General features: G+C 52.4%; 1 protein-coding gene across 1 annotated transcript in view; it reads left to right on the forward strand.

Moving 5' to 3' along the window:
- Positions 1-2523, forward strand: part of LOC116825775 (ras-related protein Rab-26-like) — a 19290-nt gene extending 16767 nt beyond the window's left edge. The window contains exon 5 of the mRNA XM_075063311.1: positions 2172-2523. Within this exon, the coding sequence (XP_074919412.1) occupies positions 2172-2251 (80 nt within the window). The 3' untranslated portion in view covers positions 2252-2523. The remainder of the gene's footprint in view (positions 1-2171) is intronic.
- The last annotated feature ends 13031 nt before the right edge of the window (positions 2524-15554 follow it).

Below are 15554 nucleotides of genomic sequence, written 5' to 3' on the forward strand. Positions count from 1 at the left end.
CCGTGAAGACTGAAGCAAAGAATTCATTTAGTTTCTCCACAATGACTTCATCGTCTTTAAATGCTCCTTTTGTATCTCTTTTGTATCTTTTGACTTATAATCACTTAAAATTTATCTTTGTAGTTAATAAATGTGTTTGTTTATTCTACCTGAAGCAGTGTGTTTGGTTTGAAGTGTGTCAGAGACTCTCCTTGGGATAGCAAGCCTGGTACATTTCAATTTCTTTGTTAAATTGACGAACTCATATTAGCTTGCAGCATCCAGCGGGCATAACTGGACACTGCAAGACGGAGGTTCCTAGGGCTGGGTCTAGGACTGGAGATATTGGCTAGTGTCATTTGGTTGCACAATCCAAGGAGCAGCTGACATGCCAGAAGCTGTGCGTGACCAGCCCAGGAGTGGGGGTTCTCACTGTAGAGCAGAGTAAGGCTGGCTCCCAGAGTCGAACATTGGAGTGACCCAGCCAATCACCAGTCCAGATAACACCAGGGGAATGTCATAGGGTAACCTCGCTGTCTTGTGCCCTGGCCAGATGCCATGTCCAGCACCTGGGCTGGGTGGGGCTCTGGGAGCAACAAACAAGGAAAAGGAGGCTGCACAGCAGGTCACTTCTTTGCAGGTGACCATGGCGGGGTTAGGGGACCGATCCCAGACTCACTTTTTTCCGGCACTGCAGAGAAGGGAGAAGGCATTGAGGTGACGGAGAGGGGATGCTGGGAACAAGCTGTAAAAGTGCTGACAGTCCCCAGCACCAGGAGGGATAAGCCACCAGTAATACTACGTGATCTGCACCAGAGGGCTTGGTACTTGGGACCCTGGTTGCACCCGTGCTGCCCATGATCTGGGGAGCCGCAGCGAGTCTCATCGCAGGGCTCAGGAAACTAGCTGAAATGCTCCATTGGGTGAAGTCTTTGGCTCCATGGAAGTCAATGGCAAAGTTCCTGCTGGCTTCCCTGGAACTAGGAGTTCATGCATAGATCTTTAAGGCTAGAAGGGACCATTAGCCTGACCTCCTCAGCAGGATCTCCCTCAGCTCCACTTGTTCCAAGCCCAGCTGCTTGTGTCTGGCTGAGGCAGCTCCTTCAGGAAAGGATCCTGTCTGGATGTGAAGACGGGAGAGACGGAGAATCCACCACTTGGTGACGGATTGTTGCAGTGGTTAACTGCCCTGCCTGTTAGAAAGACGACAACATATTTTTAACTTCTATTTGTCTGGCTTTAACTTCCAGCCCCCGTCTCTTGTTCTGTCTTTCTTTGCTAAATGAGAGATTCCGCGTAGTGCTTGGTTGCTTCTCCCTGTGTTGGTCCCTCTCTCCAGTATTGAGCGATGCCTCTTTCAGTGCCTCGACTCATTGCTGTAGCACTGTCCTGCACCCTCGCCAAGTTTTCCACTTCCTTTTTAAACTGTGGGCCCCATGTTCCAGTCTCAGAGCAATCACGAAACGCCAGGGACAAGCCTGCCTGGGCTCTGCAAGGGAAAGTCGCACCTCCTCGAAGTGCTAGAATTCTTTGAGCATGTCAGCACATGGTGGAGAAAGGAGACCCAGGTGATACTGGTTCCCTAGGAGCCCCTCCGCTGGTGGAGAAGCCTTGGGCTGGAGTCTGTGTTACCTAGCAGCTCTGTGTTCTTGGGGAACCAGGGCACAGTACCCAGCCTGTCTGACTCAAGAAAGACACCAGCCTCTGCTTGAACCAAATCTGCATCAGAAGAAAGACCAAAAGCAATGACAAGGCCATGGGAGACACCTAAACCCCTGGGACAAGGGTGACAGGATTAAGGAAACTCCCCTAGGCTCATTTGCATTGAAGATGGGACAGGGAGGCATCTGCATGAGCACACAGGATGGAGACCAGAGATTCTAAGGCAAGAACTGCACTGAACTCTGGGACCAGAAAAGCAGGGAAGCATGGCATGATGGGGGATCTCTGCTCCAGATGCTAATGAACCCATGCTGCACACCCCCAGCTCAATTCTAGTAATGAATCCTTGATTGGGATCCAAAACACTGAAGCAGCCTAATCGCATTGTGAGCTCCCTCCAAGGGACACCGCCCTTAGCCAGGAATGAGCAGCTCCCATGTCTAGCCTGAACAAAACAACTTTGGTATCTCCCTTGTTTACACATCAACAAATCTCCTGTTCTCCCTTGAACCATTGTTGTTTCTCTACAGAAACCCCTGCCCACGCTCAAGTGTGTTCTGAGGCCTGGATCCAAAATCTGCAGCAGTTCCACTGGGACTTCATCTCCTGACTGATGGTGCTGGGGGCTCTGCCTGGCTCCCACACTCTGGACCCTCAGCTACCACCAGCGCCTGGGACCCCCGATAGATTCAAGCTTCATGCAGTGGTGAGAACCCAGCTCCCTCTCTCTCGGTGTAGCCTTCTGACCCCCACTTGTGTGATCAGTGATAGTTTCTAAACCCGACTTTTACAATTACATTTGGTAGATTTAATATTATAACTGTTCTGTTGGTTTGACTCCCCTGTGGTTATCATCTGGCAATAAATAACTTTCCTGGTTAAGCTAGTTGCTTCTCTCTCTCCCCCTTCATCCCCCTTGTGGGTGTTTTTTGGCTTCTTCATTCACTCTGCAGCAATGCTCCTCGTACCTGAGAGTATGGCTACCCTGGCACTTTACAGCACTGCAACTTTCGTGCTCAGGAGTGTGAAAAAACAACCCCCTGAGCGCTGCAAGATGCAGCGCTGTAAAGCCTCAGTGTAATCAGCGCGGGAGCGCTGGGAGCGCGGCTCCCAGCGCTGCACGCTACACCCATAGAGGATGTGGTTTACATGCAGCGCTGGGAGAGCTCTCTCCCAGCACTGGTGCTCCGACCACACTCACACTTCAAAGTGCTGCCGCGGCAGCGCTCCGAAATTTCAAGTGTAGCCGTACCCTAAGCTAAAGATCCCTGCAGCGCCCAAAAGTCCCGTGGGGTTTGCTCATCAGGTGTGTTACTGCCAGAACAATTGTAACGTGTAAAGGGGGGGGAAGGGATGTGCTGAACCTGGGACATATGACGGTGGCAGCATGGAAGTGCTACTCGACCTAGCCTGCTCAGGTGGGCTCTGTTCCAGTGTAGTGCCCATGGCATATGAGGGTGACAGCTTGGAGGTGCTGCTCGACCCAGCCTACTGAGCGCTCTGTTAACGTGTGTTCATCCAGTTCTGGGGCTGGAGGAACCCAGCCCCCGGGGGAGCCTAGGTCCTGCCGGATCGCTCCAGTGGGAGGGGACTTGCAGCAGGGAGAAGTAGAGCTCCGTATGAGCACACACATGACACAAGCAGAACACTGATAGAATTACAGATTCCCACCCCCCTGCCTCCAGAAGAGTAACCTGAATAAATGTGCATACCCCTAAGTAATGGGCAAAGCTGGTAACAGCAGTCACTGACGATGCAGCTTTAGACTGGGGGGAGGGATAGCTCAGTGGTTTGAGCATTGGCCTGCTAAACCCAGGGGTGTGAGCTCAATCCTTGAGGGGGCCACTTAGGGATCTGGGGCAAAAATCAGTACTTGGTCCTGCTAGTGAAGGCAGGGGGCTGGACTCACTGACCTTCCAGTTCTAGGAGATAGGCATATCTCCAATTATTATTTATTATAACAGTCTTTGGGGTGACAAAACAGCTCAGTACAATGCAGATGTGCTCACTGCTGTGCCCGAGCCTGGTGCTGCGGCAGCTTCCCTGCAGGGCAGGATAACAAGGACAAAACACGCCAGGCCAGGAGACTCTTGGTTCCAAGGCAGCCCTGTGTAGAGTGACCAGATGTCCCGATTTTATAGTGACAGTCCCAATTTTTGAGACTTCTTATATAGGCTTCTATTCCCCCGCCCACCCTCTGTCCCGATTTTTCACACTTGCTGTCTGGTCACTCTACCCCCATGGCCTGTTCCCCCATTCTCAGAAGCAGCCCTGCTTCTCTCCTTTCTGTGCCGAGGGCCAGTTTGCTTCCTGCTGCAGCAGGACAGTGGGAGCAACTTTCGTCCCCTCTGTAACCTCTGAGAAGCTGCTGGTGAACCACAAGTGAGCAGCCAGGTGCCGGGGCTGAGAAAGGACCATCCTGGTGACATGGGGGGAGGCAGCTGGTTCCAAATCTCCATTGCATGACAGCCAGTTCCACAGCCCCCGCCCTCCCCCATGTGCTGCTGAAGATCACAGTAGTGGGGTAGGCCTGAGCTGTTTCCAGGCAGCCCCTTGGTTCTGCAGTGAGAGCTGGCTTTCCCCCTCAGGCCTCTCCTGCCGGGGGCTGCAGACAGCAGGTCACTGGATGCTAGTGGCAGCAGTCGCACATGATGTTTTTGAGGGCTCAGTGATTGCTGAGTCCTGGCAGTGTGCCCAGTGCTTGGCAGAGCGTGCACAAGCCCTGCCCTTGCCCTGGGCACTGCAGTGTACACTCAGCAATCAGGCAGTCAGTGGGAACCGCAGTGAAGGCCAAAGGGACACAGAACACTTTGCCTTCTGCAGCTGCTTGGGCATGACTGTTGCCAGCACTTGGAAACATTCCCTCCCAACCCATCTGCATGTGATCGTCGTCCCCATTTCATAGACACAGAAACCAAGGGACAGGGCAGTTAAATGTCTTGGCCAGAGTTTGTTTCCGTTGAAGTAATTACACAAAAGACACCCAGACAAGCTTTCCAGGCCGCACAGTTCTCTGCCTACACTGCGATATCCCCAGCAAGCCAGACTGCCCAAACACGCCAGCATCTGTGTTTTGCTTTGTCCTCCAAAGCAATGAACAGCCTAACAGCCATTGGTAACGAGTTCCACAGTTCTGTTCCGGTGGAAGCATGACAGAGAAAACATTTTTAAAAATAGCTTCTAAGCAGCTTTCCAGAGGTCACCTGAATTCCAGCCTCAGCCTCTGGCCTGCGTCTCTCCTTCCAACTCTCCACACAAGAAGTCCTGCCCATTCGCTGGAGCAGAAAGCAGGCCCTGAGTCCGTTTAAACTTGGGCTTTTTTTTATCGGTCTTGGGAGAATCTAGTTTGAACCAGTCTACGTGAGCCTGTCCTGGTGGTGAGACTTCTCTGGCAGTATCACACCTGAGTGAATTTGCCTAATCACCCCCTGCTGCTCTGAGTTCCCAGAGGGCTGTGGTCACCCTCCCCCCATGGAATTACAGACAGTCCCTGGCCCACAACGATACAGAGAGCTCCCCAAGACACTGCGAGGCACAGGCACCGACCCTGGGGGTGCTCCGGGCTCAAGCACCCTCTGAAAAAAGATAGGGGGTGCTCAGCACCTGCAGGGCTGGATTAATCTTTTGCGGGCCCCAGTGGCCGGACTGTGGCCACGCCCCGTCCTGAGCCCCGCCCACTGCTCTGCCCTGAGGCCCCACCCACTGCTCAGCCTCTTCCCCATGAGGCCCCAGCGGCTGCTTCCATGAGTGGGGGAAGGGGGAGGAGCACCCAACAGCAAAACCAGAAGGCAGTGCCTGTGCTGTGCAGCGTTGCCAGCTCTGTCACAGCGAGGAAAGGCAGCTCCCGCTGGGCCCCGGAGAGCACCCCTGGGCTGAGCTTTTCCCGCTGCATTTCCTCTTGTGCCCCGTCTCCGGCGACATCTGCAGTGAAACCAGCCCTCTGGATTGGACACTAGTCTGGTGCCAGCTGACTGGCCTGGTGCTGATCCCACAGCAGGGGCCACCAGGGGTGGGAGGTTCTCAGTCACCAGTATCTGCATTCACTGCACCAGCACATTGACCACTGAGCATGTCAGTTTGAACCACGGATCTTCCATTTTGAACCCCATAAGCCATCTCTTTTCCTTGACGTCCATGGATCTCAAAGTGCCTGATGGACTAATTCATTCACCCTCACCCACCTGGGAGCTGGACAGTATCATTATCCCACCTTACAGAGGGGGAAACTGAGGCCTGCTTTGTGCTAGTAAGGCCTTGTCTCTGCTCCTATGAACACAGATGGACACTTCTGACCATTCAATGGGTGCAGGATTGGCCCATTAGTTCCCACCCTGTGTCTTGATCTTTAAACTCAAGGCCAGGTCTCCTCTGCCAAACTCAGAGTTGGATTCATTGTAAAAGTCCCTTGTAAAGGTGGCCTGCAAGGGTGGGGAAATGGAGCCTGTACCCTTATTTCTTGGCTACTTCAAACACTTTGGTGGGTTTTCTTAATATCAAAGGGAATCTGGAATATCCATTCCAAGCCGTGACACTAAATGGAGCAGGAACAACTAAGTCTTGTTAGCAGAGCTCCCAAAAGTCAGACTCCAGTGAGGAACCAGGTTTTGGAGGAAGGAAGCCCAACTCCTTCTGTTCATCGAGTCATAGACTCCACGGCCAGAAGGGACCACAGGGGTCATCCAGTGTGACCTCTTGTGTGACCCAGGCCAGAGACCTGCACCCAAATAACTCCTAGTGCAGAGCTTTAGAAGAACATCCCATCCTGATTTTAAAATGGTTGGTGATGGAGAATCCACCACCACTCTTGGTAAAACTGTTCCAATGTTTAATTACTCTCACTGGTAAAAATGTTACGCCTCCTTTCAAGTCTGAATGTGTCCAGTCTCAGCTTTGAGCCATTGGATTGGGTCAGACCTTTCTCTGCTAGATCGGAGAGCCCATCATCAAATATTTGTTCACCACGTAGGACTCATAGACAGTGATCAACTCACCCGTTAACCTTCTCTTTGGTAAGCTAAATAGATCGAGCTCCTTGAGTCTATCCCTGTAAGGGAGGTTTTCTAATCCTGGAATTATTCTCATGGCTCTTCTCTGACCCCTCTCCAATTTATCAACAGCCTTCCTGCATCTTGGGCACCAGAGCTGGACAAAGGGCTCCAGCAGCGCTCCCACCAGGGCCACATACAGAGGGGAAATAACCTCTCTGCTCCTCCTCGAGATTTCACTCTTTAGGCATCCCCAGATCACGTTCGCCCTTTTGGCCACAGCATAGCGCTGAGAGCTCACATTCAGCTGATTGTCCATCACCGCGGCTCCCAAATCTTTTTTCAGTGTCGCTGCTTCCCAGGATAGAGCCCCCCCTCCTGTAAGCATGGCTGACAGCCTTTGTTCCTAGATGTTCCTGTGACGTTGCTCTCCATATTCTTCATGGAAATACGCTCATGATATGGATGTGACATAACTGAGATGTACTTTATGCAAGATGGGTCTTGTAAGGTATCATTGGAAAGGTTCTGATTTACTGGATGTGATTATCCAATTTGTGTGCATGTGTCACTTCAGATCTAACGTTAGGCATGCGGACTATGTAACCATTACAATTGGATGCACATTGGGACGACACCCACCAGGACAGGCCATCAGATTTGATGGACCATTAGGAAGAAACAACAAGACCATGAGGATACTAATCTCTCTCCCTCCTGGGAGGAGTCCTGGGACCGACCTGTGACACTACTAGGACTTCTTGTAACTACACTAAAAGGGAAGAGGGGTCAAGATTGGGAAACAAAGGGATTTCCGCCTTGTGAAAATCTTATTTAAGGATGGGGAGGGAGGCAAAGGAGACTCCAGTCCATGGGCTGTCTGCCAAAGAAGAAAGACGGCTAAAGACACCTGAAGGGAAGGCGGGGGGAGAGTCCAGACTGAAAAGAAATATAACTGGAACTCTAAATCACAGAAACTTTGCAAGCTGCTTAAAACAACATGTAGGGTAAGAAATGACATTGTGTAACCTGTTTCTTAAGTATACTGAGCTTAGCTTGCGAGTTTTGTTTTATTTGCTCAGTAATCTGCTTTGTTCTGTCTGTTATCTCTTATACTCACTTAAAATTCACCTTTTGTACTTAATAAATTTATTTCTTGTTTATAATATAACCCCATTTGTACAACTCATAACTGGGGCTGGGGAAGGGAAGAGGCTGTGCATACCTTCCTCCACGTTGAGGAAGGAGGCAGATTTCATGATATACTAGGGCTGTCAAGTGATTAAAATAATTAATTGCGATTATTCGCACTCTTAATAATAGAATACCATTTATTTAAATATTTTGGGTTGTTTTCTACATTTTCAAATATATTGATTTCAATTACAACACAGAATACAAAGTGTACAATGCTAACTTTATATTTGTTTTTGATTACAAGTATTTGCACTGTAAAAAAACCAAAAGAAATAATATTTGTCAATTCACCTAGTACAAGTACTGTAGTGCAAGCCTCTTTATCATGAAAGCTTAACTTACAAATGCAAAATTATGTACAAAAAAAGCTGCATTCAAAAATAAACAATGTAAAATTTTAGAGCCTGCAAGTCCACTCAGTCCTACTTCTTGTTCAGCCAATTGCTCAGACGAACAAGTTTGTTTACATTTTCAGGAGATAATGCTGCCTGCTTTTTGTTTACAGTGTCACCTGAAAGAGAACAGGCATTCACATGGCACAGTTATAGCTGGTGTCGCAAGATATTTATGTGCCAGATGTGCTAAAGATTCATATGACCCTTCATGCTTCAACCACCATTCCAGGGGACATGCGTCCATGCTGATGACAGGTTCTGCTCAATAACAATCCAAAGCAGTATGGACCAACGCATGTTCATTTTCATTATCAGATGCTACCAGCACCAGGTTGATTTTCTTGTTTAGTGGTTCGGGTTCTGTAGTTTCCGCGTGAGAGTGTTGCTCTTTTATGACTTCTGAAAGCATGCTCCACACCTTGTCCCTCTCAGATTTTGGAAGGCACTTCAGATTTTTAAATGTTGCGTGGAGTTCTGTAGCTATCTTTAGAAATCTCACATTGGTACCTTCTTTGCGTTTTGTCAAATCTGCAGTGAAAGTGTTCTTAAAATGAACAGCATGTGCTGGGTCATCATCCAAGACTGCTATAACATGAAATATATGGCAGAATGCGGGTGAAACAGAACAGGAGATATATAGTTCTCCTCCCAAGGAGTTCAGTCGCAAATTTAATTAACACATTTTTTTAACGAGTGTCATCAGCTGATAACAGCAGTCACTGGCAATGCAGCCTTAGAGTGGGGGGAGGAATAGCTCAGTGGTTTGAGCATTGGCCTCCTAGATCCAGGGTTGTGAATTCAGTCCTTGAGGGGGCCACTTAGGGATCTGGGGCAAAAATCAGTACTTGGTCCTTCTAGTGAAGGCAGGGGGCTGGACTCAATGACCTTCCAGTTCTAGGAGATAGGTATATCTCCAATTATTATTTATTACAACTGCCTTTGGAATGGTGGCCAAAGCATGAAGGGACATACAAATATTAAGCATATCTGGCATGTAAATACATTGCAATACCAGCTACAAAAGTACCATGTGAATGTCTGTTCTTACTTACTGGTGACATTGTAAATAAGAAGCAGGCAGCGTTATCTCCTGAAAATGTAAATAAACTTGTTTGTCTTCGCAATTGGCTGAACAAGAAGTAGGACTGAGTGGACTTGTTGGCCTGAAGTTTTGCATTGTTTGGTTTTTGAGTGCAGTTATGTAACAAAAAAAATCTACATTTGTAAGTTGTACTTGCATGACAAAGATTGCACTACAGTACTTGTATGAGGTGAATTTCTATTTCTTTTATCATTTTTACAGTGGAAATATTTGTAATAAAAAATAATACACACTTTGATTTCAATTAGAACACAGAATACAATATACATGAAAATGTAGAACATCCAGAATGTTAAATTCATTTCAGTTGGTGTTCTATTGTTTAACAGTGAGTTAATTGCATGAGTTACCTGCGATTAATTGACAGCCCTATAATATCCCTTTGGGCTGCACTCCAAGGGAGGTAGACACCTGAGTGCTGGGGTGAGTCCCTTAAGCTGAGTCTTCCCAGAGCTGATCACAGTGTCTGTCTCATTCTGCAGTTGGGTGTGGCCCTGCCTGGGTGTATGTTGGAGGAAGCTTAATAGCCTGGCTCAGCAAGACTGGTAAAAAGGGGGCCCAGGCTGGCAGAACAGGCGGGCTCAGTGGTATCTCAGCACATCAGGTGGCATCCTAAGCCTGTCACAGCTCATTTACATTTCATCAGATTCAAGTGCATATTGTTTGCTTGCGCCCAATTTACCAAGTGATCCTGATCGTTCTATCTGTTCTGGAGGGAGGACTCCCACCATAACAGCCTCCAGACACCCTGCATTCCCCGTCCCCACACCCACTTGTATCCTTCAGCAAAACCAGGGGTAGACCTGATACACCTCTACCCTGATATAACATGACCTGATATAACACGAATTCAGATATAACGTGGTAAAGCAGCGCTCTGGGGGGGCAGGGCTGTGCACTCTGGGGGATCAAAGCAAGTTCAATATCATGCAGTTTCACCTATAACGCGGTAAGATTTTTTGGCTCCCGAGGACAGCGTTATATCGAGGTAGAATGTGTATTTCTAAAGGTAAAGAGAAAATATTAAAAAAAGAAATCCTTCAGACCATTTTCCTCCATTATAAAGAAAGGCAAAAGGTCAGTTTTAAAAATACTCTTTTGCTGGTCACTTTTTAACACAAAATATCATTCCAGGTCTTTGGGCAAAGACCACAGAACAGAGGAGATCCTTGGGCATCTTTCAGGGTTGGGGGCATTTCTTTCTTCTTTAGCAGGAGAACCAGGCCCTGGATGTCAGCCAGACGGATGATTACAGACTGAGAGGAGCTGGGAATGGTTGGAAAGTTAAAAGTAGCAACTCTGTGTTAATGCTGCAGGCCAGGAGAATGGCAATCATTTCTTGTTTGGTTCTGCGACTCTAGTATAAAACCAGCCCAATCCCAAATGGGATGGGGATTGCTGACCAGGAAAGTGTCATTAATATGCAAATTACTCTCCCTTTTTGTCTCAAGAATTCAACATCAAAGGAATATCATGTCCAAGCACAAGAGCACCCAAATGAGCCAGGAAAAACAGGCCGTTGTTCACACAGCTCCTGAAAGGCTCAAAGTGCTTCGGGTTAGACAGGTCGCTGCTATTTTGCAGCCAGTTGGTGATTTTTGTTTCTGGGTGTCCTTGCTCAAAGAAAGGTCACGCGGAAAACACTGGTCAGGCAGAAACAGCCATTATTCTTCCTGGGGCCCGAACAGCTTCTAACACGCCACATGTACCTGCCTGCCTACAGCTCATCGTGCACATATCCAGCATAGGCCGTGCAAAACCAAGGCGGGACATGTAGCAGCACACAAACGTCTGGCCCCTTACAGCCAGCAGGGCTGTTAGCCAAGGCCTTGTCTGCACTGGGGATTTTAGCCACCGGTGCAGTGCAGACCCCTAGGCTAGCCATTGCATTGCATTGCTGCACTGACTGGTGCAGGGGTCAGCAACCTTTCAGAAGTCCTGTGCCAAGTCTTCATTTATTCACTCTCATTTAAGGTTTCGTGTGCCAGTCATACATTTTAACATTTTTAGAAGGTCTCTTTCTATAAGTCTATAATATACAACTAAACTATTGTTGTATGTAAAGTAAATAAGGTTTTTAAAAGGTTTAAGAAGCTTCATTTAAAATTAAATTAAAATGCAGAGTCTCCCAGACTGGTCGGGGAAGGGGAAGTTACTTCTTAAGCTTCACAAACCAAACTGCCCTGTGAAACAAGATGCACCTAGGAGATGAGATACCCTAGCAGATCCTCAGAAGAGACCCACTCCAGTCCATCACTTAGGCGCCAGGGTTTGAACTGCAGCCTGGTAGCAGGTGCTGGTTGGACGTCTCTGCGGGCTCTAGCACTTACTGCAGAATTTAAGCTTTCCTTTGCAACCCCAAACTTTCTAATTGCTAGGATTGCAAGATCCACTTGCAAAAGTGACCCCCATGCATTGCTAACCCCAGAGTCTGCAGAATCCAGCCAGAGAAGAGCCTCCATCCATTTCGGGGAGGTGCAAACTCCCCCGCATAACCATGACCATTTAAGTGTCAGTACTGCTAGCCATTTCCTTGGGGTTCAGTTCAGAAGCGCCCAGCTAGACTGGGATAAGGCCAGTGCTTCAAGAGAGTCTGGCTTTATTGGGTTGGTCTGACTCCTGCTTTGTGCCTCTGGAACAACCAAGCTAATTCCAGGGACACCTTGCTGGGAAGCAGCTCACCCTAAAAATAAGTGTGTGCATGGCAGGTGGAGGCTTTATTCATGTCCTGTAGGAATCACTACCTGGGGGGGGTCCTTGCTTCCAGCCTTCTCTCGCTCACTAAGGACTGGATGGGATATTTTCCATTGACTTCAGGCTTTGGACAGCCAGTGTATGTGAGTCCAGGTGGAGGCTTTTGGGAGCCAGCAGGCCTGGCTGATTTCACAGCAGCTCCTCCTCCCAGCTTGGTGCTCAGTGGAAATGAAGGACATTCAGACGTGACCTTATCCCACCCAGCCAATGCCTTGCTCTCCGTGCAGGGGCCGGATGGGGGTGGCAGGGAGGGATCAGAAAGTGCATCTGGCTCCTTGCACGGAGTTCCAGTGACAGCATTTCTGAGCTGGCCTGGTTCCTCGCAGGCCCTGCAGGAGACCTCAGCTCTGGCAGAGCAGGAGCCAGGTGTGCGTTGTGCTGGGGAGAGCAGGCGAGGACAGTGACGCTTTCCCAGTCCACCTGCGTTTCTCATGGTCTCCCCACATCTTAATGAGGTTGGAAGCATCTCACAGAGTGGATCCTGCAGGCTCTCCAGTGTGGTGCTGCAGGGCCAGGCTCCCCCATCCCATCAGCTCAGCTCTCTGCTTAGTTCTTCCAGCCAGGAGGGCTTTGATCCCAGTAACCGAGTGGGGGTGAGCAGGCCCTGTGGCAAGTACCCATTTACAGTCAGCTGGGGGGCAGGGGGAGAGCAGGGAAAGGAGACAAAATACCATCCTGGAATCAGGCTTGATCAGGTTTCTGAAGTCAGTCTGGGAGGTTTTAGGCTGTTAAAAGTCCGGTTGGCGGTGCAACAGGGCTAAGGCAGGCTACCTACCTGCCCTGATTCCACGCAGCTCCTGGAAGCAACCGATACGTCTGGTTCCTAGGTGTACAGGTGGCAAGGGGGTCTCTGCGCACTGCCCCTGCCCTGAGCACCGACTCCGCAGCTCTCATTGGCTGGGAACTGTGGACAATGGGAGCTGTGGGGGCAGTGCCTGCAGGCAGGGGCAGCATGTGGAGCTGCCAGGCTGCCCCTGAGTCCAGGAGCTGGACATACCGGTTGCTTCCGGGACTTGCCGGAGGTAAGTGATGCCCGGCCAGAGTTTGCACCCCTCACCCCCTCTTACACCTCCTATACCCAAACTCCCTCCCAGAGCCTGTACCCCAAATCCCCTCCTGTACCCCTGCCCCAGCCCTGATCTCTCCTGCACCCAAACTCCCTTACAGAGCCTGCACCCTGCACCTCCTCCTGCACCGCAACCCCCTGTCCCAGCCCTGAGCCCCCTTCCACACACAAACTCCCTCTAAGAGCCTGCATCCCACACTCCTTCCTGCACCCCAGCCCCCTGCCCCAGGCTCAGCCCAGAGCCCCCTCCCACACTCTAAACCCCATGGACCCACCCCCAAGCCCAGAGCCCACACCTCCAGCTGGAGCCTTCACCCCACACCCCAACCCCAATCCCCTTCCCAGCCCGGTGAAAGTGAGTGGGGAGGGGGATGAAGTGAGTGGGGCTGACACCTTGGAAAAGGGGTGGGCCAGAGGCGAGGCCTCGGGGAGGGGGCGGAGCAAGGGTGTTTGGGTTTGTGTGATTCTACAGCTGGCAACCCTAGGGGTGGGATGTCTTCATCTGTGCTTTGCCATTGTCCTCCAGTCTCTGCTGTGCCTGCTGCAGGTCTGCAGCCCCTTCCCCCTCTCACTACACCTGCACCTGCACCACCTCCTGCTCCCAGTCCCTTCGCGCTCATCTCCAGCTGCACTCCAGCCTGTCTCCCTCGCCAGCCCTGCCCCTTCTTTTTAGCCCCTCCCTTCTCCATTAGCCCCTCCCGCTCCACCTCCTCTAGCTCCGCCCCTTCACTTTAGCCCCGCCTCTTCCCCTCTAGCCTCTCCCTTCTCTATTAGCCCCGCCTATTCAGCACCTTCCCTCTCTAGCCCCGCCCCCTCCCCATCTAGCCCCTCCCTCCAGCCTCTTCCCTTCCCCCGCCCTCTCTGCCATAACTCCTCCCCCTCCCCAGCCTCTTCCCGCTCTTAGCCCCGCCTCCCTAGAGATCCCTCTGCACTAGCCCCGCCCCATTCTGGTTCCCGCCCCGCTGTTTTGTTCTTCATTCGAGTTCGTGAAATTGTCATAAAAAAGCCAGTGGACGGCGGCGGGCCGCCCTAGGGGGCGGGGCGACGATTTGTGTTGTAGGTGGTGGCGCGGCGGGTCTAACGCCCTCAGCGCGCTGATTGGCCGGGCGTGGGGGGCTGGGCGGTCGCGTCGGCGGGGGGCGAGGAGGAGCAACAAACGAATGGGCCGGCGGCGGGTGCGGGGTGAAGACGGAGCGGCGGAGTCTGGGCCGGCGAGCGCGCGGGCGGGCGGCGCCAATGTTCCGGGCGGAGGAGCGGGAGCCCGGCGTGGGGCCCGGCCGCCTCCTCCTCCACGGGCCCCCTCCTCTCCGCGGGGCTGGGGGAGGCGGCGGGCCGGCGGCAGCGGGGCCCGATAGGAGCCGGGGCTGCTGCTCGGCGGGCGCCGGCCGCACGCGAGCCCGCCGCCGACCCGGTACGCGCGCCCAAGAAACGCTCAAGGTGGCGGGGGCGGCGGCGGCCGCGGGCAGCGTGAAGGCTGGAGGAGCGGCTGTACTCCGTGCTCTGTCTGCACGGTAGTGTGCTTGGACCTGCCCAAGGCCTCGGTCCAGGTCACGCACGGGGACCCCCCACAACCCCCGCACGGTGTGCCTGGACTGCCAAGGCCGGGTTACCAGGTACCCCCCGGGACGCCCCACAACCCCCCCACGGTGTCCTGGATGCCCAAGGCCTCGTGTACCAGGTACCCCCCGGACCCCCCACAGCCCCCCCACGGTGTGCTGGACCTGCCCAAGGCTCGGTGTACCAGTGGTACCCCCGCGGGAACCACCCCCAACCCCCACCACGGGTGCCTGGACCTGCCCAGCCTCGGTGTACCAGGTACCCCCACAACCCCCCCCGCAGGGGTTTTTGGGTGCCTGGCCGCCCAAGGCCTCGTGTACCAGGTACACCCGGGACCCCCCCACAACCCCCCCCGGCACGGTGGCCTGGACTGCCCAAGGCCTCGTGTACAGGTACCCCCACAACCCCCCGCCGTGTGCCTGGACCGGCCAAGGGGTCGGTGTACAGTACCTCCGGAGACGCCCCCCACATCACCCCCACGTGTGCTGGGACCTGCCCAAGGCCATCGGTACGCAGTACCCCGGGACCGCCCCCACATCCCCCGCAGGTGCCTGGACCTGCCCAAGGCCTCGGTGTACCAGGTACCCCCCCGGACCCCGCACAACCCCGCCACGGTGTGCCCTGGAACCTGCCCAAGGCCTCGGTGTAACAAGTACCTCCGCACCAACCCCCCCCCACGGTGTGCCTGGACCCTGCCCAGAGGCGTCGGTGTACAGTACCACCGCGGCCCCCACAACCCCCCACGGTGTGCTGGGACGCCCAAGGCCTCGGTGGTACAGGTACCCCCCGGGACGCCCCCACGGTGTGCCTGGACTTTGCCAAGGCTGGTGTACCAGGTACCCCACGACCCCCACCGG

The sequence above is a fragment of the Chelonoidis abingdonii genome, chromosome 2 (assembly GCF_003597395.2).
Source record: "Chelonoidis abingdonii isolate Lonesome George chromosome 2, CheloAbing_2.0, whole genome shotgun sequence".
Taxonomy (NCBI): Eukaryota; Metazoa; Chordata; order Testudines; family Testudinidae; genus Chelonoidis; species Chelonoidis abingdonii.